This window comes from Triplophysa dalaica, chromosome 22 (genome assembly GCF_015846415.1).
Source record: "Triplophysa dalaica isolate WHDGS20190420 chromosome 22, ASM1584641v1, whole genome shotgun sequence".
Lineage (NCBI taxonomy): Eukaryota > Metazoa > Chordata > Actinopteri > Cypriniformes > Nemacheilidae > Triplophysa > Triplophysa dalaica.
Genome location: NC_079563.1, coordinates 11,528,864 through 11,552,241, shown reverse-complemented (window position 1 = coordinate 11,552,241; position 23,378 = coordinate 11,528,864). Strand labels below are relative to the sequence as shown.

At 38.3% G+C, this 23,378-nt stretch overlaps 2 protein-coding genes across 2 annotated transcripts in view; both read right to left on the bottom strand.

The window, feature by feature from the left end:
- Positions 1-5,038, bottom strand: trim47 (tripartite motif containing 47). Its single transcript, XM_056736203.1, has 8 exons — positions 4,773-5,038; positions 4,067-4,284; positions 3,923-3,968; positions 2,735-2,830; positions 2,413-2,637; positions 1,616-1,638; positions 1,397-1,512; positions 1-1,271 (listed from the first exon to the last, which is right to left on the bottom strand). The coding sequence occupies exons 1-8, from the start codon at positions 4,956-4,958 to the stop codon at positions 742-744; spliced, it is 1,440 nt and encodes a 479-aa protein (XP_056592181.1). The 5' UTR covers positions 4,959-5,038; the 3' UTR covers positions 1-741.
- A 1,169-nt stretch (positions 5,039-6,207) lies between these two features.
- frem2a (FRAS1 related extracellular matrix 2a) overlaps positions 6,208-23,378 on the bottom strand; it is a 48,231-nt gene continuing 31,060 nt past the window's right edge. Inside the window, exons 7-25 of the mRNA XM_056736474.1 lie at positions 19,419-19,568; positions 18,748-18,957; positions 18,378-18,575; positions 17,362-17,526; positions 16,679-16,861; positions 16,234-16,364; positions 15,964-16,122; positions 14,113-14,416; positions 13,793-13,924; positions 12,695-13,026; positions 11,100-11,292; positions 10,564-10,668; positions 10,429-10,449; positions 10,183-10,310; positions 9,951-10,085; positions 9,705-9,831; positions 8,917-9,104; positions 8,667-8,813; positions 6,208-8,582 (exon numbers count right to left, since the gene is read on the bottom strand). Coding sequence (XP_056592452.1) covers positions 8,070-8,582; positions 8,667-8,813; positions 8,917-9,104; positions 9,705-9,831; positions 9,951-10,085; positions 10,183-10,310; positions 10,429-10,449; positions 10,564-10,668; positions 11,100-11,292; positions 12,695-13,026; positions 13,793-13,924; positions 14,113-14,416; positions 15,964-16,122; positions 16,234-16,364; positions 16,679-16,861; positions 17,362-17,526; positions 18,378-18,575; positions 18,748-18,957; positions 19,419-19,568 — 3,521 coding nt within the window. The 3' untranslated portion in view covers positions 6,208-8,069. The remainder of the gene's footprint in view (positions 8,583-8,666; positions 8,814-8,916; positions 9,105-9,704; positions 9,832-9,950; positions 10,086-10,182; positions 10,311-10,428; positions 10,450-10,563; positions 10,669-11,099; positions 11,293-12,694; positions 13,027-13,792; positions 13,925-14,112; positions 14,417-15,963; positions 16,123-16,233; positions 16,365-16,678; positions 16,862-17,361; positions 17,527-18,377; positions 18,576-18,747; positions 18,958-19,418; positions 19,569-23,378) is intronic.

The window sequence follows — 23,378 nt, the reverse complement described above, 5'->3', positions numbered from 1 at the left end:
ATGGATTAAAATATTTAATATAATGAAACGATGTAACAAGAACGCTGCACAGCTTTAGAAGGCGTTAAAAATTAAATAGGAAAAAAAGATCTTCACAAAATATCTGACCTATTTTGTGGCTGGAAACTCGCGACATGTACTCGGTTGCATAGCACCTATTGCAGTCTGCAGCTAAAACATCTTTGTACAACATTTTTGTAACAGAACTCATTACTTACACCCACACATCAAGATGGGGTAACTTATCTGACAAACATTTTTAAATAATGATAACACTGTTAAAATAAAAAAACGAAAACTGAATATACCATATAATGGAATACAGATGGTGGTCAAAAAATTTAAAAGTTACATGTCAAATATTTAGCTTATGAGTTTTTGATCCAACAGACACTTCGGTCCTTATTTTTACCTGTTCATTGTACAAAAGACAACACTGAGGTCATAGACAAGACTACACGAAGCAGCTCAAGTTCAAATTTGCGTAAAACCTGCAATCTCTCTACCTGAATGTCATTGGGGCTACATCATAATTCAAGAGAAATTCAATTTGCTCCATCAGATTATGGTGTATGAAAGCTCTCACACAACAAGTTCTCGATTCAGATCAACTGAATCCAAAACCCCTGCAGAGATTGAACACTCCCTCCCAGCTTTCGGGAGGAAATACCCTGAAACCTTTTCGTATGGGATAGAAGCAATAAAAGAAGCCTTGTTTTTTTTCTTTATTTCCATAGGTTCTCAGTAGAAATGACATATCTGAAGTCTACTGCCTGGATCGTTCTTCCCGGGGCTAAAGAAAGGCGACACAGGTTCGTCAAAGTATGTGACAAAGTTATAGATGCGTTTCATGGTGACCGCATCGAAAAATGTGACGTGGCCTCTGTCGTAATCCAGAAAGATGCCGACGCGCGGCGAGTTCCAATAGTCTGCCACGGGCACACGCGAGTCCTCTTCGTTGGCGTACAGCCGGTCTTGGAGACATAGGCTCCAGTATCCGGCGGTGGGCGAAAGGTTGACGAAACCCTTGCGGTTGCTGTACTCTGTGGTGACGCCCAAATACCAGACACCTTTGTCCCGTACGTCCACTTCCCAATAGTGCTTTCCACTGGAATACTGGGCAGTGGCGAGGACGCCGAAAAAACGTGTGAAACGCTGAGGCATGTCGGGCTCCTGGGAACGCACGCGGCCCTCCTCAACCTTGGTGTCATAGTCGCTGATAGCCAACGAGGGGTGAGCGGTGTCCAGATCTAGAGTAAGGTTCTGTGGCACTGCAGGATAAGACGAGAAACAGTTCGCATGAAAACTCCAAACTCATAACGTTCTTACGTTTTTTTCCCCATAAAACAACAGTTCACAATGACATCATGCTTCTTAATCTGAGATAAGCACTCACTGGTGTGTAAAACGTGCATCATCTTCTTCCACATGATGAGCTGAAATGGGCCCGTGAACTCTGAGAAATCTGCAGGGCAGCATGAAGACTGAATGTTGAGGTTGGTGTGACAGGGTCTGGAAGGAAAATAAACACGCTATGAGACATCACAAACCTTGAAAACTGTAGTAATAAGAGACAAGAAATAATATTTTTTCAAAATACTAAAGATCTAGATACCTTGAATATGAACTATTGATACTCTGGAAAAAGACAAAACAATGCAAAACATTAAATAATTAAATTATATTTTAGTGTGCAGGGTAATATCATGGCCAATGATTATATTATATTAATATTTTCCATCATTCCTAATTTATATTTTAAACATATAACATATTTTTAACAATATTACAAAAATCATTATTTAAATAATAATAATTATTATCGTGTCACAAATAATTTGACAAAATATTGAATATTAATAAACAGAAATAAAAGAATTAAATGCAAACACTAGCCTATATGCTCATCTCGTAAATTCAAAATCATGATAAAAATATTAAACAAACAAAAGCCATTGAATGTCTTACATTACAATACGAAAAATAAAATGATAATATAAGATTACAATAAGAAACTTGAAGTGATAGTTCACCCAAAAATCAAACTTTTGTCATCATTTACTAACCCTCTTGTCACTTCAAACCTGCATGACTTTGTTTCTTCCACAAAACAGGATCATTTGAAGAATGTTGACATCCGGCACCCATTCACTTGCATTGGTTTCTGTATCCAATACAATAGAAGTGAATGAGGGCCGGTGATGTTCGGTAGCCAACTTTCTTCAAAATGTTGACAGAATTTTAATTTTTAGGTGAAATATCCCTTTGATGCAACCACTGACGCAGACCCACACAGAATCTACATCCACAGCTACTGCATATTACCAGCTAGTAGTACTGATATTCCCATTTCTCATAAATGCCATTTCACACATAAATTGTGTAGGAATGTGTTGATTTTCAATTCTTCACCTCAAAGTTAGCACCATCACTAAGATGGTTCTGAATTTCAGTGATGGCTTTGTCCACCTTGGCTGCCTCGCTCTCCACGCGCTTCAAGTTCTCGTCTATCAGTCCAAGAGTGGCTGTCGCTTCAGCTTCCAGCCTTTCTAAAAGATCATCCTTTTCATCCAACAAAAATTGAACCAGGGCACCAACGTCCTCCTCGATCTTCTCCTTCAGAGTTTGTTTTTTGAGCTGGGGTTATAAAAATCCACAACAGATTATAGAAATGCGTGATTTAGGCACTTTGTATATCCGCCAAGACAGCGTTGGATCAACAGGTCTTTTATACCTTGACATCAGTTTTGGCCTGCTCATCTGTTGTTTTCACTCTACTACACATGGACTTCTGCCAGTTTAACTTGATGAGTCTTAACTTGAGCTCACTCTGTACAGGAAATGAAGAGAATTTTACAAATTAGATGTTTCATTAACTTGCCTCTGGTTTATCATATCTGTCAAAATTAAGGAGGCAAAATCATTACTGAATCACAAATATAATGCAGGAGTTGAATAATAGAAACACAAAATGAAAGAATCTAGTGGTTGGACAAATGGACTACAGTATATTATTATAGCGGCTATAAAAGGACACCAAATGGGTGTAAAATATTAAAGGTGATCTATTAAAAGAAATGCACTATAATATACATAACTACGTATTCAGAGGTGTACCTTACATGCCGAAGTGTTTTGTTTCATGACCTTAGAATGAGCTATTTCTATCAACGTACACTGCAGGTCCCCTAACATGGGGGGATAACAATAACAATTCACCATGTTGTTTCAACAGTAGCCCTACATAAACAAAAACGTGACAACATCTTAGCCCTGTGTCAGCTCAGGGGGCGGAGTGAGCAGTTGGTTGCAATTTGCAACCTTACAACTAGATGGCACTAAAATTCATACACTGGACATTTAAGTTAACATTCTAGTGTTTATTTACCAGATAGATTTTCTTCTTTTTTTCTATACAGAACATGCTTCAAAGCACATTTAGGCCATTCATTCTGAAAAGCTTTTATTTTGCTTTGGTCGAGTGACAGATTCTCTATCAAATCTTGACCTTCAAGCCTGAACAAGCAGCACCACTATGTTTAAAAGAAATAGATAACATAATCCTGTGTTTGTGAAAAACATCACATTTCAGTTTGCAGAAAACCTTGGAAATATATTTAGCAGACATGCACAAAGAGTTTTTTCTGCGCTTTGAGCTGGACTGTACTCAAAGCAAGATCATATTTATTTTTTGTCTTTGAAGTGTTAAAACTCACATACAATCATTTATATGACGCTCGGTTAGATCTAGCTCCAAACCAAGGTTGGCCATGTACAGAAACACAAAGAATTGATCCCGGCACACAGCCGTTCAGACAGAGATAACAAAAGACAAGATGTATAATAGTTCTACAAGATAACAATTATGTCTGAATCTACAACCCAGAAATACTTTGAGTTACAAAACCGATCTAGAACCAACCTTCATGTCTTCAACCACTTCTGGAACAGGAGCAACATCATGGTGTCTGAATAGATTACAAACAATTAAATCATCACTACATTCTGACACAGGACACATCTGTTCTCTTTTGCGTGTTTTCCTTTAAAACCTATCGACTCACACCTGTGGGATCTCGATTCTCGACACACCACGCAAATGGGCTTTCTGTCCGTGTGGCAGTACAATTTAAGCTCCTCGTGGTGTCGCTCACATTTCCCGTCCATTTTCACGGGTTTCGCGGGAGCAGAGGGCCTACACGTCTTCAGATAATCGAAGTCGCTCATTTTTTCCACCAAGTTTTTCACCAGGTAGTTCTTGGTGAAACTCATTTTGACGAACACCTGCAACAAGACAAACGGTGTATAGCAAATGCGGTTACAACACTGTACTGACAAAGCGGCCGTGCGGTGGTTTGTATCAGCTGACACACTATATGAAGAGTTTGTTTCCACAATGAGAGAACTCCGTTTATGATTGTTTTTTTATGTTGCATTTCAATTAATACAATCAAACTGCAGTTAGTTTAATTTATGAAATAATAACTCAAAACAGCTATCTTGAAGAATAAAACATGATAACATGATTCCTAAATAAAATTACCAACGGAGTAATCTCATATTGTAACCAAACTCTTCATCTGCTCGGACGGATCGATTCGATTGGTCGAGATTACATTCAACACAGCATCCGACTGTTAAAAGAACGCCGGTTTAGCACAGTTAGCATCACAGACTCCATCGTATATAACGTTAAGTCTGCTATGTTCAATGAATCGACGGTGTAACTAACCGAGCCGTTATCTAAGAACGTTTATCAAAACAAACCACACCATCCTGCACTCCGGACACTGGTAACCCACATCGTCGCCTCCATTTTCCTCCCAGTGCATCAAAATGCACATACGACAAAAATTGTGGCCGCATTTTAAGATCACGGGGTCGTCAAAATAATCTAGGCAAATGGAGCACACTAATTCCTTCTGCAGCTCAATCCTTGAGTCTCCAGCGGTGGCCATGTTTCCCCGAGCTACCGTGCAACTGTTTTACTGGGCCGAAACTGATTTTCGACGGGGGAGAGAGAGAGAGGACCATTCCAGACCCACTTCCTGGTTCAGTCACGTGGTGTTCGTTGGCGAATCGGATTGGTTATGTGATTGTTGCGCTGTAAGAATGTATGTTTTTGTAAACATGTACATACACTATGCACATCTTTTGTGGTGCAGTCTATACAATGTCGAGACAGAAATTATTTTTGGTGCATACTGCTTTCATTAATGTATTATAAGCAGTTCACATAGTTTGAGTGCGAGGTTGTGTACTTTGTTAATTGTTTTTTATAGACCACATAGAGGTCTTTGGAGTCTGTTCGTAATGATATATGTGACCCTGGAGAACAAAACCAGTCTTATGGGTTCATTTTTCGAAATGGAGATTTTACATAATCTGAATAAATAAGCTTAATTTTGATGTATGAGTTGTTACAATATGAAAACATCTGGCTGAGATACAACCGTTTAAAACTCTGGAATATGAGAGTTCAAAAAATCCAAATATTGAGAAAATTGTCTTCGAAGATGTTAATCTTCTGTAAAACTGTAAAAATACAGTTTTTATATATTTAAGGTAGGAAATTTACAAAATATCTTCATGGAAGATGATCTTTACTTAATATCCTAATGATTTTTGGCATAAAAGAAAAATCGATCATTTTGACCCATACATGTCTTTTAGTAAAAATGTTCCCGTGGTTTTATGATCCAGGGTCACATATATTAGACGACAGAGGGCACTTAAGTCGTGTTGAGTATATTTACATTTAGACATTTAGCAGACGCTTTATACAAAGCGACTTACAGAGAGTTTAGGGAGCAATAAGCAATATGTCATACAGGAATAATACAATAGGTGCTAATACAAAGTTACTAGTTTCAACAAAAGCTAGACCGCTACCTGTTGAGTAGATGAAACTAAATCCCACTTATTATTCTGTTAGGCAAAGTACATTAATGTGCATGCTGAACAAGACTCGTTTTAGCTCGTTTTGTTGAATAAAGATTTAGCAATGGTAGGGATAGACAGAGCTGGCAAATACAATTTGTTCTGTTTCCTGAGTCTCATCTTTGTTATTCCTTGCAGGCTACACGTTGTTTACTCCTCCAGCGTTGTTTTAAAATTACTGCTTATGCTCTAAAAGGTAATTCAATTAAATTCCTCATTAACTACAGCTAGCACACTTTGACAGTGAAAATAAGACTTTCAAAGCTATCAAGTCTCAAGACTTCGTTTATTTTGTGCTGGAAGGCCCATTACATAAAAAAATGCATGTAGCGCTGGAAATATTTAGAAGTGAACCATGTACAAAAGCACAACATTTGACCGTAAATACCATTTCACACATAAAAAAGTATGTAATTGTGCCCAAAATGTCGTGCTTGCTTGTTAGCCTCACAATACTACATATATGGAAAGTATCCACTGATTGCATTGCATAGCACATTTCTTTTAATATATTAACAGCCCGATGAGACAATTCTTGTCTGTAGGTGATCGACATTTGGTATGAGACATCTTCATTGAAAGTGAAGTCTGAAATAGAGTTCTAGGCTAATGGACATGACACACTTGAATGACAGAACTATAAAATCATTTTTAACAGACTTTAACAAAATAAGTGTAGATTTACCGTTGCGGATCTTTATATAGTGTGCAGAAACTGAAGAGAAATTTGAGCGATTACCTGTGTCACAGTATTTACCAATAACCATTAAAGGGACAGTTCACCCAAAAACGAAAATTATGTCATCATTTACTCACCCTTGAGTTGTTCAAAATCTGTATGGATTTCTTTGTTCCGATGAACACAGAGAAAGATATTTGGAAGAATGCTTGTAACCAAACAGAAAAAAATACAATGGTAGTCAAAAGTTTGCTTTCCTACATTCTTCCAAATATCTTCTTTTGTGTTCAACAGAATTAAGACTTTTACAAAGCAGTTTTACTACTATGGTTGTCAATGACGGCCAAGAACTGTTTGGCACAATCATTCTAACCAAATATCTTTCTGTGTGTACATCAGAACAAAGGATTTTTGAACAATTAAAGGTTAAGTAAATGAAGACAAGATTTTTATTTTTGGGTGAACTGTTCCTTTAACTGCATCCATTCCAATGACAGGACCGCAATATTTAGGAGGTAATATTTGGGAATGCATACTGCTCTCTACTAACTCTATGAACGAATGTATAAATAATAGCAATTGAATGTATATATATATATAAACAGTTGCAAACAGATGAAAGGTGACGACATTATTAAATGTAAACATTGTGACAACATCGATATGAAACGCATATTTAGCATTTCTCCATTTAGAGCTTGGCAAAACACCTGCAACAGCAGACAAAACTGTAATACAATTATGTAAATATTTAACACGTATGCGTAACAGTGAAACACACAATAAAGTCAGTGTCAGCGTGATGATCAGTCCATTTAAATGTGCATATACCATTTCACTCATAAACAATGACTTTTCTGTCTGCCAGAATATAAACTGTACGTTTTATTTTGTTAGTCAATCTTTATGAGATGCCTTTTTGTCATCCATATGGTGGTTGACCAACAATCTCTCCATGTTGGACATATAAAGAAAATGTCAGTTAGATGTGTCGTGAAGACTAGACAGAGATTTCTTTGGACTGGTGATGTACTGGGTCATGAGCTCTTCTTAAAGGAACAGTTCACCTCAAAATTAAAATGTTACCATTTCACGATCATTTCATTTATGCTGCTATTTCTGTGAAGCACACAGGTTGCACACAATGACGAATCTTCAGACCAGACATGAGCTTTGTCAGACTCAAATTTTAATCTGTTTCTTACACAAAGCTCTCATATGGCTTCAGAAGATTTCGTCCACAGGTTCCTTTTTTCTACTTTTCATTTTTTGATCTGGTAAAAAACATTCAGAGGTTTTGAAAAGCATACAACAACAGATGAGTAAAACACTGACAGCTTTCATTTTTTGGGAACTATTCCTTTAAGGTAACATTTGTCAGAGGCACTTGTTTAAAACAAATAAATCATCAAACTTATTCATGTTTGACAGAGCGTATTCCATTAGTCCTTCAGACTTCTGAACTGTCACCGTCACCATTATCAAGACTACTTCTAACTATAACAGGCTGCAGGCTTGAAGAGACTCTTGGGGCTTTTTTCGCAGCTGTCCGCCTTGAGTAAAACATCAGGGCCGACGCCACAACGATGAGGATGGTGAGGAGCAGCCCCATGAGGGCTCCAGCCACGGTTACTGCGTTCTCTTCACCATTTCGCCCACTGAGCTCCCTCGGAGACAATCCATCTGCGAACAGCTCCTCCCCAGGCGCGGCCTGCTGGCGGTTACGATCCAGTACAATGTGCATGATGTTCGTTCCCCGGTTGTTCTCAGGTCCGATATGTTCTGCCAGAATCGGGACGTCACCGGTGGAGCGTCTGGAGCGACTTTTGGCCTCCATTGGTAGAAGGTCGGCTGATGTCAGCGAGTGGTATTCTAGACTTCGCTTACCAATGCCACGCTTGGCATTGTCTTTGGAACGCACTGTGTAGATGGTGTGAATGTACCACTCTCTCCCTACTGCCACCTAGAGTACGAGAGGGATAATGGAAGATTTTATTAGGTCGGTGACTTTACGATAAGTTATCAAAACTTTTATGAGTATAAATACCTGGAATAGAGGAGTTGAGTCCATCTTGAATCCATCAGAACCTGGCTGCTTCACCAGAGAGATGGCAGAGGGGTCGTCCACAGCAAGCAGGGCATTGAAATCTACATCCCCAAAACTCTTGGCCTGAGTCTCCGGCTGTGCTTTGTCCTACAGGGAGGTGAATTCATGAAACCGTTTTTAGACGGCACTATATGATGTTACACAACCTTTAAGTTCACTTAAACAGTCCACATAAATGTTGGTGACTCACAATAATTTTGAATCTGTAGAGAAGGGACGGCAAGTCTGCAAGGCATCCGAACTCAGACCTGGTGGGGTTGTATTTCGGGACGTATCCGTCAGCTCCGGTGCACAGATACACCTTCTCAATGTTACAGTAAAAGGAGTCTCCCAAGTTCTGAACAGGGTCCACCATCACACGTCCATAGATTTTGTCACCTTGAGGAGAACATGATCCAATGTCAGTACAACAAGGAAAAGTGTTATATTCTCAAACTTATGGACTCAGACACAGTGACTGAATAAGGGGTTGTTCACATTTTGTGTCTATAACCGCACGAAAAAACACAAGTCGAGCCGCTTTCTTCCTTTTTCTAAAAAAAAAGGTTGGAAGCTTGAGCTCTCCTGTCATCTGCCATTGCTAAGCAACCATGGGCCACCCTTGCCATTAAGGCGAAGTGGTATTAATAAAGGATATAAGGATTATATGCAAAAAAAACACTTTTTTATTATTTGCAATAACACTGCTACTAGATGTATTTATGCTGCGATCATCTGTCTCCATCTTCGCTGGGCTTTTCTATATTGGTCCACAAAACGTCAAACTGATTGTTCTTGTCACATGACCTGCGGCATTCTGAAAAGTTGAAATATTTTCACCTCAATGCGGTTCCAAAGCGCCTATAAAAAGGAGCCTGTTGAAACACATGCGCATCGCAGCCAAGTCACCCCCTATTTGATCGTATACATTTAAAATAACGAATTTGCTTGCGCAAAAAATGCAAAATGTGAATGGCCCATTAGTTCTAATACACGCACCCTCAGAAAAAGCCGCATCACTCTCCTGACCGAAGCCCATCGATCCATCTGACAGCCACAGTGCTTTCTTAGACAACAGGAACATTTGTGTGTTAAGACTGAACTCAACAGCAACAGGGTCACTCACCTAAAGAAAGTGAAGAAAACAATGTTTAAGTGATCTCTGTAAATCTGCACATAAATTTGTCAAAACAAATTGCATGAAAATATAAATTAAATTAAATTAAAGGAAGTTTTCAGCTGTACCTGTTGAAAGCGAATATCTAGATCAAAAGTAACAGGCTCTCTGGGGTTGCAGATGGGAGTCACCGAGTATTCCACATTCAGTGCTGCTGCGCACGGGATCAACTTCACTGTGTATGTGCCTGAGTAATCACGAACCTGCAGATCACAGAAACATAGATGTCCCGTATAACTGTTCTGAATACTTGAAGTGGGCGAAAATTACATTGATGAATATCTGATTTGAGACACTCACTGCAAAGTCTGATATGAACGTCCACTGCTGGACAGGCTGGTTGTATGTGGGCTCAGTTCTGATCAGTGTGAGGTTAAAAGTCAAGCCTGGATGATCTGCGCTCAAAACCATAGACTTCACAGAGGATCCTGGTTAAACACGGGAGAGATAGCAAATGAATCGAAAATGTACGAATAAAACAAACATTTCCTAGAAAGATAATTAAACAACTATTTAAGTAACACAGACATGATTGTCTGATCCTACCTGCAGTTTTGAGACCCTGTGCTGCAGGAAAAAAGAACAAAGAAGGGCTTGTAATCCATCTTTGTTTACTGGAGAAGTATGTTGATAAATGAAACTTGCAGCATCTATCAAGACGGGAGATAATAAAAAACTTACCACGATGTACTGACACAAACAAGCCCCTAAAGCGAGCTTCTGTGCGGAAGTTCACCACCAGTTTCCCCTGATCATTTATCCTCATGCTGGTTGGATATAACGCACCTACATAAATAACAAAGTTTTGTAGCCTTGACTTTCATACAAACGTCAAAACAACATTTGCAAACAAATGATGCTAGATACTTTCTCAAAAATATATATATTTTGAGAAATGTCTCTGGTTTTGTGTCCATGAAATGGAAGTCAATGGGTGTTAAGTCATTTTGGGTGAACTATCCCTTTACATTCACAAGTGTCCAAATTCATTGTTTCATAGTTTACAGGCTAATAATCCAACTTCGTTTTGCTCAAAAAGCACGCAAATTCTAACTCTGTTTTTGTTATTTTTAAGTGTGGCTTATGTGTTTCACTACTTAGTGGCCGATGTACATACATGTTTGGTGGAAAATAAAACTACCATGTTATACTGAAAACAATCCAAACAAATATGGAGAATGTATAAATGTTCATCTCTTCTGAGTCTTATGACTTACCCTGCAATTCTGCCTGCGGAGGGCTGCCGACACCATCCTTCCACAAGATGGCAGTGTCATACACAAAGGTGAGCCGGAGCTCAGAATGCAGGTCAAAGTGCTGCCAGCCTCCCGCTCCCACAGGTGAATGAAACACATATGAGACGTACAGAGGAACACGCAGGGTCACGTACGACTGCACCAGGTTCAGCACCTGATAAAAATACAATGATGACGATGAATAATTCGATATATAAATAATAAACATGAGCAATAACAGGTTGATATAAATAAGCTCTGGCGATTTGCCAAAGCAAAGGTCGTCAATAAGCTTTTTCATATGAGACGATTAGCTGTCTCAAAGAAAATCTGGTGTGATTGAATGAAACATTTGCTGATTTACATAGTCAATTATAATCAAAATACCAGGCGATAAAAATGTGCTCCCCCCAGTAATGAGGGCGGTCTGAACACCTGCCGGAGTAACTTTAATCAAGATGAGAAATATCCCTATGAACATTCTCAAATTCCCATCCGGAGGGAGAGAAGAGTCTTGCTTTTCATATTCTTCCTCAGCTGGGTTTGAGCACGTCCTCCCAATAAAGAGATTTTCAATCTGTCCTCTTTTAGAGGGAACTATTGCAGATTTACAGAACTTTTTTAGTAACCGCGCAGAAAATCACCCAGAGGTTTAGACACTAGATTGAGGGAAAGCCATTAAATCAAGACCTAAATTTGTGAATCGAAATAGAGGGCACTCACAAAAGCCCAGTGGGTTACAACAAAGTCAATCTTCTCCTTTATTGACCACAATAAGAAGTGTGGCAGCCAAATCCAAAGAGAGCTTTGCCTGCCACTTAGTGTTGCGCATAATAATAGATTAAAAAGTACTCTCATGCATAGAGAATCAAAGCAAAGTGGTTTGCAAAGTAAGACTGACACAAATGGCATGTTCACACAGGTCACATTGCATACATTTAGATACGCATAGGATTGATTTCCACGTATTGGATTAAAGTGGTCTAGATTAGAATAGAAAAATGTCAGATTTAATTTCATTTGTGCTGTCGTCTAAAAAAAAATAAAAAGAGACCTGTGAAAGTGAGGGATAAGAAATCAGATTTGGGCCACATTGTACTCTTAATGCTGACTTAAAGGGATAGTTCACCCCATAAAGAAAATGTTTCATCATTTACTCATCCTCATGTCATTCTAAACCTGTATGACTTTCATTTTTCGGCAGAACACAAAATAAGATATTTTGAATAATGTAAGTAGCCAAACAACACTCCCTCCCACCACTGACCTCCTATGTATGGGCACAAGACATTTTTTAAGATATCTTAACTGTCTTCCACAAAAGAAATACTCAAATACAGGTTTTGAATGACATGAAAGTGAGTTAATGATTTTTTTATTATTATTATTGAGTGAACAGAGTTTAGTCACCTTTGCTAAAATGACATTAGTTAAACTTATTTATTAACATTAAAGACATCTGTAGGTATTTACAGATGGATGATCCAAAATTTCTATTTTAAGGCAAGAACGATTGCGTTTTACAAATCGCTAATCATCCGAATTTATTGGTTTCTAAAAGCCGCATGGCACCTCACCTGCCCATCTGTTCCGATGGTTCCCCCGCAGTCTGTGAGGAGTTCAGACATGTCATAATAACTCACAAACTCCCACAGACAGGCCTCCATGTTCAGGTTCCTGTAAAAGCGTAGCGTGCTTTGGCTCCTGAGAGCCGTGTTGTACTGGTACGGCAGAGTCTCGCCGGCGCTCTCTATATTCTGCGTGGCCTCAGTCAGGAAACCGTGCCGCGTCGAGACCTCTTTAAAGTCGAGCAGATTGGAGCACCTGTGGTTCCCAACCCGAGTGCCGTCAGGACTGAGTGTCAGCTCGAAACTGGACAGAGCGCGTGTGGAGACTACAGGGAGCATGCCTGGTGAGAGATCAGAACTCATATGAATACATTCAAATCTCGTACCTCCACATTTTATGTTTTTTTGTCATAAATCATTATTATAAGTCAGCCTTTATGTTTGTCATTATGTTTTGCAAGTATCTGACCAATAAAAACTATTCAATAGTCAACTTTGTCAACACTGTATTTATCTTTTAAAAAGTTTTATATTCAAATTAAGTTAAAATCTTGTTTTTCATGCCCTTAGTGCAATAAAAAAATCCTGAAATGATGTTAATAATACATAATGACAGAATTGTATTTTTTTCGTCTACCGTTCCTATAACTGCACGTTTTTCATGCATTGGCAGGTTTTCGAATTGTCATGAAAACTGTCATTTAAAGTGACTTTGATGTGCAGGAAGGTAATATTAACATGTCGAACATTTGCATCTGGCCTAGATTTCTGATGTGAAACATGCCTCATGACAATCGATTCTCAAAATACTCCAGTATGACACCTGGACCCTTCTTTCAAAAAATGATTTTGCCTGAAGGAATAAAATCTTGACGGATTTGGATTCGGTTTGCAAATTCATGACATGACATTTGCTCGTGTTTACGCATCGTTCACATTCGATTGCCTTTTCAGAACGAAACTGACTCTAATGTGTTGTTTTGACAGCAAATAAGGCATAAATCCAACAATAATAACAGTTTTTTCCCAGGGGATGTGTGAGAAGGGTTTCTCTATGGGTCCCAACTAAGCCAACATTCTGTCAGCCAGAGGAAATGATTGTCTTACCGTCTATATGGGGCATGGTGACAGTAAGCTTGATGAGATTGGCATATTCGGGGTCTTCGGCGCCCGTATACCGCAGTTTGGCAGAAAAGGGCTCAGCACCTACTGTGCCCAATTTACGTGGCTGGCACATCCCTGCTCGGAAACATCAAAGACACGAAACATCACTTCAAGCATATTACCACCTACTGGCAGCCTAATTCCACAATGCAAGTGCTACATTATAACCAGCAGCTCGGGTGCAGCATAATGTTCTTTGGTGCCGTGACACAAAGCAAAGCATTTTCATACAATCCCTCTTAATGTGATGCTTTCAGGCTCACCTTCCTCCATGCTAATAGTTACAATTGGGCTGCCGAGTTCCAGCCCCTCATCCCTGTTGGAATTCACAGCACGGGCCGCGCACTGCACTCGGGAGCCCGCTTGGAAATAAACCGAGTCTAGGGTGATCATCTTCGAGGACGTGAAGAAGGTGTCAAAATCAACCTCTTTCATTGGGCTGGTGACGCCATCCGGACCACTGGGGGCGCTGATGAGCCACCGGTAACGAGTCAGGGTGTCGTTGATGTGTTCGCTTATGCAGATGGAACCTGTTTTATCGTAGTCGGGAAATTTGGGGTTGCATGCCTAGACAGGTCAGAGAAGGAAGAACTGTGAAAAAGTACTCTGATTCGGTCATGTCAATTGTCGGGATGGTTTAAAACCTCTGTAAAAAGAAATAAAGTTTCGCTTTAATTTTTATTGTTTGTTTATGAAGCTAGATACAAAAATCATATTCATTTATTTTCACACATTTAGCAATTTAGTTATTTTTTATCGTGCGCATACTGTTTTACATAACACTAACTAAAAAAGATCCTTTTTGTCATTTATGACTAATACTGTCCTCACAAACCAAGTTCTAGACGTAGTCATCCATCATCGCTTCATCCCAACTTCCCTGTGCTACAGAAATGTCAAGAATTTTCTGACAGTGACGACTGGAAAGTTTTTTTATTTGCAATATACCGATATATCGTAATTAATGATATAAGCTCAAAATTTACTTAAGGTTAGTGATGCTACATAAAAATAAATATTACCACAATAATTAGCACCACAGAATTATACAAGAACTATTAAAAGTTCAGGCAAAACAAAATTTTGTTATTAATGTAAGTGAAGGAGAGAGAGAGAGAATAGACGCCTATGAATAGACGGTTTCATCAGACGTACGCGCCCAGAGTTTTTGTGTTTGGTTATCAGTCTATCAGAACTATTTAGATTTTATTTTAATATACATGAATATTAATGTATATTACTTTTTTATTGTATAATTGTATTAAATAAACAGCTTATAACTTGCTAGCTAATACAATTGACTTATTATTTATTTTGCTTGTTTTCTGAAATAATCTACAGACGCTCTATTCTTTGCGGATGTTTAGCAGAAGTTACGTTTGGGCCACAAAAGGGTGCATGGGTAATAATGTTTGTTTATGGTTTTGCTTTGAAACCCTCTATAGCAGATCTAGGCAGGTGGTGCCAGGGAGGCGCTGGGTTAGAATAAGAATTTTCATAGTTAAGTGTTTCGGGAATCTAAAGGAATTTGATAATGTGAAATGGATTTCTTGTGGATATTACATTAATACAACCAATAAGAATGTGAACAAAGTATCACGTTTGAACTATTTATTACTGAAATATCTATTTTATATTAGCATATTCTGTAATATAACATGGATTATATAATATTAGATTCAGTATGGTATATAAACCTTTAAATTATGGCACAGTAGCCTATATATCAAAATCCAACGGTAAGAAAAACCAATAAAACAAAAATGATGCAAATGTTAATATGTGTTAATCTGCTATAAGAAAAGGCAAACAAAATTGAAGTCATCTTAAAGACATTTAGATTTAGGAAATACTTTGAGGCCTTCATTATAATATATCTCAACCTGAAAAGTAACACTTAAAATCCAAAAGAAAACTGAAAGAGTAATTGCAGTCTTTTTCACATGTACGTCCTTTCAGAAACTGTATAAATAGTACCCCGTAATTATCATTAGAAATTTATTTGAAATTCAGATTCATAAAGTATATTGAAACTCCGCTCTAGAACTACTTGAGCGCTGATTATGGGCAGGTATGAAACATTCTGAACAGAATAACCTGACGGACAAACCTACCGTAACACACACGACAGGGTAACCAGCGGGTGGCTGCAAATCCACTTTGGTTCTTCTGACATCATCATAGTGCAAAAGTGACACAACGTGAGGCAGTGAGGGGAACGTGACATCAGCTATACTGTTGCCCTCTTCGATGTACACTATGGCTTTAGTCATCTGCCAATACAAGAAGCAAACAACCTTAATTGACACAAACATTACGCACAATAAAAAAAATGCTGTTTTAAAATAGAATGTATTCCACTAATCATTTTGAACATTTCTCACCTGTGTTTCAGCGATCATGTTCTCATCTGGTTTCAGGTGAACCGTGAAAGCTTCCCTCATCTCTTTTACACCATCAAACAGGACTTCAACCTCCACAACATGTTCGCTGTCACCCACTTTAAACTCGGCATCTATACACACACACACACACACACACACAAAACAGCTGATTACACGCGCTACTAAAAAGATAAACACCCTCGTGAAGTATCCCATTCCCGCACTTAAGCTAAACGCTTCCACACTTGATTGCACTTGTCATTTGCATCCTGAACTCTATATAACCTGATTTGGCTGGGAAATGCATGCACGCGCTGCCTGCTTGGAAGCGCTGCTATAAAACACCTGCCAATCTACAAAGGATAATTAGATGCGGCATATTCGAAAATGCAAATGACGAGGTCTGGCGACGAGAATTCGGCACGGGTCTCTGTGGATTCCTCACCCTGAGAGATGGGATGGTAGTCCTCTCCCGATACAGCCGAGCCGTCCTTAGTGTGAACCCTCACCAGGGACACTCTCGAAGTGTCTCCCGTCCGTCGGATGGGAATTTTCACCAGCGTCACTTGTCCGGACTCTTTCGGCTCGATAACACTGAACTTGGTCTCGGCAAACTTAATGATGGGCTCTGGGACAGCAAGAAGAAGGGGTGGAGAATAAATACAGAGGATGTGGAAAGTGATTCACTTAAATACTATGATATTTAGCTTTTGTTGCCTCATCACAAGACTACATTAGAGTTAAATGAAACTTGGAGATCTTAAAAGTAGTTCTGGCCCTTTTTTCATTTGAAACCTGTATGAGTTTCTTTCTTCTGCAGAACACAAAAGAAGATATTTTGAAAAATGTTGGTAACAGAACAGCACAGCCGTCTATTCACTTCTACCGTACCAATGAAAGTGAGCGGGGGCTGTTAACAACATTCTTTAAGATATCTTCTTTCTTTTGTGTTCTGCGGAAGAAAGAAACTCATATAGGTTTGAAATGACGAGAGGGCGGGTAAATGATGACAGAATTGTAATTTGGAAGGTGAACTACTCATTTAATCTTTCAGGTATTGATAACATTATTCATGTAAAGTTTATTTAAATGCATCAGGCTTTAATAAATAATGTTTTTTTTCCATACTGTCAGAGTTGTCTTTGATCTTGATAAGCGTCTCGTTTTGATTGCCAATGGACGCCCCGTACAGCGAGTCGCTCTTTGCGCTGCCCAGAACCAGACGTAGCTCCTCTTCATCTTCATGAATGAGGTCATCCACCAGTTTCAGCACACATGGCTTGTCAGCCTCACCTGAAGAACAAAAGAGAAAAAACACTCAATATTTCATGCCTCTATTATACACCTAAAGCATGCTTACAAAACTGAAATCCAATCCAGGTGATGACTAGAATGCAGTTAACACAAATCACACGCTATTGATTTTCAATTCTAAAAACTCTCTTGAAGTCTTTTTGTTATGTAAACATTATGTGATTTTTTGTAATTATTACTTAATCATTATTAAACACCCCAACTGCAATATTAATTGGAATGCACAAAAAAACTGATTTTTGAAAAGTTATATTTGCAAAATGCTTTTTAATATACTCTTTAATAAACTTTTTTATATATACATTTATATATATATATACGTTTTCAATATAAAATCAGTAATTTCAACACTTAAAATTTCAAATATTGCATTATTATATTTACAAATTTGATATTAAAATCTATCATAAAATCTATAATTTACAGCGATAAACACACATACGTATTTATGTCATTTTTTGCTTTGACTACTTAGATGCTCCTAATCTCAAAATTAGATTTAGACATTCGACTGGAATTCAAAGACAGGGTATGAAAATATATGTATGCATTTACATTAATTTAGGACAAATATATATTTTAAAAGAGCAAATATATATATTATGTATACCTTTAAATGAAACTTATATTGTCCTTACAAAAGGAGCATTTACTGCACATTATAAATGTGAAGTGCTAGAAAATGCTAGATAAACTGTTTATATAATGGTGTTGACAGATACTGTGGCAAAGAAAACACTTTGTGAAGAGATCATTCCAAATTATTAAAATAAACGATACATCAACATGCATTTTCTAACATTACTCAAAAGCCTTTGGGGATTATTTACCGGGCAAGAAAGTGATGATGGAGGCGTCAGTGTTGGGTCTCTCATCAAAGTCAGTCGCCACCTGTGCGGAGCCCTGCCGTGTGTAGCAGCGTACAGTAGACCTGTGTCTGATGTCACCGCTGCGGTGGATCATTGCTAAGATTTGACCTTCACTCTCCTCTGCAGTTAAGACAGCTTGTTTGAACTCTACCTTCGGCACTGAAGAAAGAGAATATAACACAAGATATTCAAATAACACCATGTACTGTGGAAAATAATATGTGTGTAAAATACTACTATCAAAAACTATAAAAATATCTTAAAGCTTTGCCTACTATGTCCAGAACGCTTTAATCTCTTAAAAACAAATTTCTTCAGATAATGAACTCACAGTCTGAAACTGAATCATTAATAAAGATCGTGGCTTTTGCTGGCTCTCCCAGAACTCCATTGGAGGGCATCCGAAAAACAAGCTCGAATCGCTCCGTCCCTTCCAGAACAGGCTGGCCCAGATCATCCAGAATGGTGACCCGAACTGTCTGCACGTCCACTCCTGGTGCAAAGTCCAAGTTTCTGCTGATTCCCACATAGTCCAACCCCGCTAACAGACGAGAACAGAGATGGGTTAAGGTCAAACAGAGGTCACATTGTGTTTAAAGGCAAAGCGGAAGATATTCACTACTGATTAATCCTCCCTCGGAGACTGTCTCTGCTTTTTTTTGATAGATAAATTTACAGTAGCTTACAGCTCAATCTGGGGTGACTGCTTAGAATACTTGGATGAACAGCGAGATTTTCTGTATCTTTATCGGAGCTGTGCTCTGAGCTGTGCTTTTGATACCGTGCGTCATTGCCGTTCAAGGACTGAGTGAAAAGAAGCAATAATGCCAATCTAGTAGATTCATATTTCCATTTTGTACAGTTTATGTGATTTACATAGTCTATTTATAATGTGTGTTCGATTTGTTGTAATTTTTTTAATATGCCACTTAACCTTAAGAACTTCATGTAGAAATGTTGTAATAAAATGTTATATTGGGAAAAGCTGATGGGATTTCTCACCTTCTGCGGATACAGGGTCTGTTTTGCGGGATCTCACAGTGACTGTAGCTGTTTTCGAGAGATCTGTCCCTGTCCTCCACACACGTAGCTCAACAAACCCATCGCTTTCGTCGACATGATAATGCTGGTTGTCAAAGTAGAACACAGGAGCTTTGGGGAAAAAACACAATAGTTAAATGGACATACTTGAGTAGAGTAGTAACGAAATTTAAATATGTGTGTTACAGGTCCAGCGAATTGTCTTTTCAACGCACTACGATGGCTGACACAGAACTTAAGGTCTTTCCACATAAAGACCAAAATTTTTGTATGCGTTTTTTCATATTTGTCTCTCCTTTTGTTATAAAAGGCCACTCAAATTGCTTGCTAAGGATGCCAAAGCGCAGAAAATCGAACCCGGTCTGAATTTTTTATGTCGGACGAAAATATCGGAGGCAGTGTGTAAATGTGATAGACACAATGTGGGGACGTACTTGTTTTTTAACACACGGAAATTTCGGCAGCAAATTTCGGACTCAATGTGCTTAAGAATGTACATTTTGGCTTCTTTGCTAGCGGAGATAACTTATTTATGAAACATGCTTTGTAGTGCTGTCTGTTTAGGGCTACTGTAGAAACAACATGATGAATTACATGCAAGTACATAGGAATAGCTCATTCTAAGATAATAAAAACATTACGCTTCATTATGTAAGATCTTCATACACCTCTAAAGATAAATTAGGTATATTATTTTGCATTTCTGTCAATAGATCCTCCGAAAAAATTACACATTAAATCCGAACCCACTACAAGCCTTACACCTTTTACCCCTCTATCCTATCTCTATAGTCATAGCTCATAGCTTTTTTCTTATTAAAAGTATTTTTCGTATTTCGATAATGTCATTGTTATGCATGAATACACCAAAGCAAATTCCTTGTATGTGTTAACGCACTTGGGTATAAAAGTGATTCTGATGCTCTGTTTTGTGCCAACCGAAAATCTTCCTGCTATGTTTTCAATACTAATGTCTGAGAAATACCCCTGTGCAAATTCTCTTGTGTAGCAAGTAAATCTAATTTTACCAAGTGGTACATGTGTATCTAAAATCAGTATTTAATAACCAACTGTTTTCAGCCACCAGCACTAAACCCTGCACAACGGTCTCCATGACAACAAAGCGACACCTTGCATCCAGGTTTCTGTTTTCTCACCCGCGGCGTCTAGAAGCAGAGGTCCCCGCGAGAGGTTTGTCACATCTCACATCTAGAAGAAATCACTTACAAAAAATGTCTATAACCTTTCGGTTTAAAGCACTTTCTTCCAGCACAAAAGGCCAGACTGCACGGCTTCATTTGAAAGGGTTCATCTACAGAAGCAGTCGAGATATAAATACCAATGTAACTTTCCCCTTCAAAACTGTGAGTGTGGCTGTTACATAAAATGACAAAAAATGTGTGGTCCAGCTGTTAATGCACTCACTCCAGGCACAAAGCTGTGGTTCTCGTTATATGAGAGATGTACGTTCAAACCCAGCTCTTGTCTGTTGATAACTTGATGGATAAAAGTGACAAAAAGTATGCAAAACTTCATCGTTTCTGTACATTTTACAAGAACTTGCCCATTTAAAACACTGCTTTCGGAAAGGTTTATCGCTCATAAGAGTTCATAGTTCAAAAATGATCCCGGTGTTAGAAACGAGTTGAGGCATTAAAAAGAACTTACCACAGTAAAATATTTAGTGCCACATAAGACAAAGGGTAGAGTTGAAGAGTAAAGCCGCTCCGGGTGAAATCTCATTCTGTATACTTATAAAAATATTAGAAGCATCAAGCATGGCCATTTTTTCACCTCTTCACAGCGGAAACAGCATATGTGAATTACGATGAATCATCCAAGCATTACCATATTCAGAGAGGCTAATGTGGTAAGATTCATCTATAAAGCACATGAGAGACAACATCTGGATCTTACCAGAGAGAAAAAACGTAGAAAGATTTAATGTCAGAAACATCGTACATGAAAAGTACAAAATAGCCAAACATCCTAATTAACAAGTCTGTATAAATACAAACACCTGGGGATCATCCATATTAGTGTCCAGTTACGGATAGATGAACAAACAACAATCAACTACACCTTCAGATCCAGACTTTAATTATCAAAATAGCATGTGCTCTTTCAAAGTCTCCATTTTATTTGGCAAATATTTGTGGTTACTCGCTCTGAGATGTCCTGTTCCTATCAAAACCCCAGCATGTCATTTCTATTTCCGGAAGCCTTCTTTGTTTCCGGCAAAAGACAGACGGTTTTGTTTAAAGCTTCAGGTGATGGATAAAAGCCTGTGTTCTACAGTTCTGAAAATTCGTGTTTGAACTTGCCGGTGTGTGTGTGTTGGTAGCATGGGGTGCAGACGGGTTTACTCAGTTTAGAGAGCTTTACGAAACAGCTTTCAAGAAACTAAGCGGGAACAGAAGGACTGACGCATTCAGATTTCCGCCGTAGACAGTCTTCTTCATCAGAGCTGTCGCTGTTTTTACAGTTAAAAAGGTTAGAAATTACTGCTGACAAATAAATGTTTCATCAAAACAGTGCTATGCCCAGTCAGACACCATATTTGAAAAATGTGAAGTAGTTGTAAACAAATGAAAAAATACTAGCCTAAATACAGTTTGACAAGACAACATCCATGGTTGTAAGAAAATAGTAAAAACCTACAAAATGTATCCCCAAAATACACAGCAACTATACAGTATTATTAAATCCAATATTTACTATTTTAAATGGATAGTTCAAGCGAAAATAAAAATGATGTCATCATTTATTCACCCTCATGTCATTCAAAACTTGTATATGACTCTTTTTTCTGTGAAACAAAGAAGGAGATATTTTGAGAAATGTCTCTGTGGTTTTGTGTCTATACAATGCAAATCAATGGGGGCCAGTGTTGTCCGGTTACCGACGTTCTTCAAAATATTTTATTTCAAGACAGAAAGTAATACAGGTTTGGCAAGACACGAGGGTGAGAAAAAAATCTATGATTTTTCATTTTTAGCGGAACTATCCCTTTAACTTATGTCAACTATTTTCAAAACAAACTCAAGGTCAAAAGACTGGCTAACTATCTGCACCTTAAACTTAAGTATTGATTTCTTCTTAAGGGACAGAGGTGCTTTACTAGTGCAGAGGCAGCCTTAATGCCCCAAGGCTCTGTCAGCAATCACTTGTTTATTACTGACAGATATATGTGGCCAATATCCGTGTGTAGTCTACATTCCACTCTAGAATGAAAGCACAGGAAACAGCACGCAGCAGTTCTACAAGCAGCTGCGTCTCTGATGCTTTTAATGGTGCTGACTGATAAAATACCATTTCTGCTTAGCATGGAGGTCTTAACGGTCTGCTGGGTTTGACTTGCATCTTCACACCAATTTCTTACATGTACCTCTGAAAACTAATGGGTGAGGGGATGAATTTATGCATGTTGTTTAAATGTAATACTTATTCATAGTCAGGGTTGTGTTGAAGTAGGTTGTTGAAAACCCCTGGTGGGTTGGTTCTGCTTAATATGGCTACCTTCTCAGAAATCATGCTAATGATCATTAACGCCATATGTAAATGAACCATGGTTTAACCATAGAAACCATATTTTTATTTCCACAGTTCTACCAATTCTACCACGTCTTACTAAAGACGGTTTCAGCGGCAACAAGGTTATGTGGCCCAAACTAAACTTCCAGTAGACCTCCCCAACTAACCATTAAGAATATTTTTTGTTAAATTGAATACAATTAATATCCAATAAAATATGAATACCGTATAAATAGACGTCAATATAAACAAAATATAAAATGTCTTGTCATATTATAGGCATAGAGCGAACATTTACTCTAATTCAGGCCCGGAGTGGGCGACGTTCTTCCAAAAAACATGGTTACTTTACTTATATTATGACAAAACCATTGTTAATTTTACTAT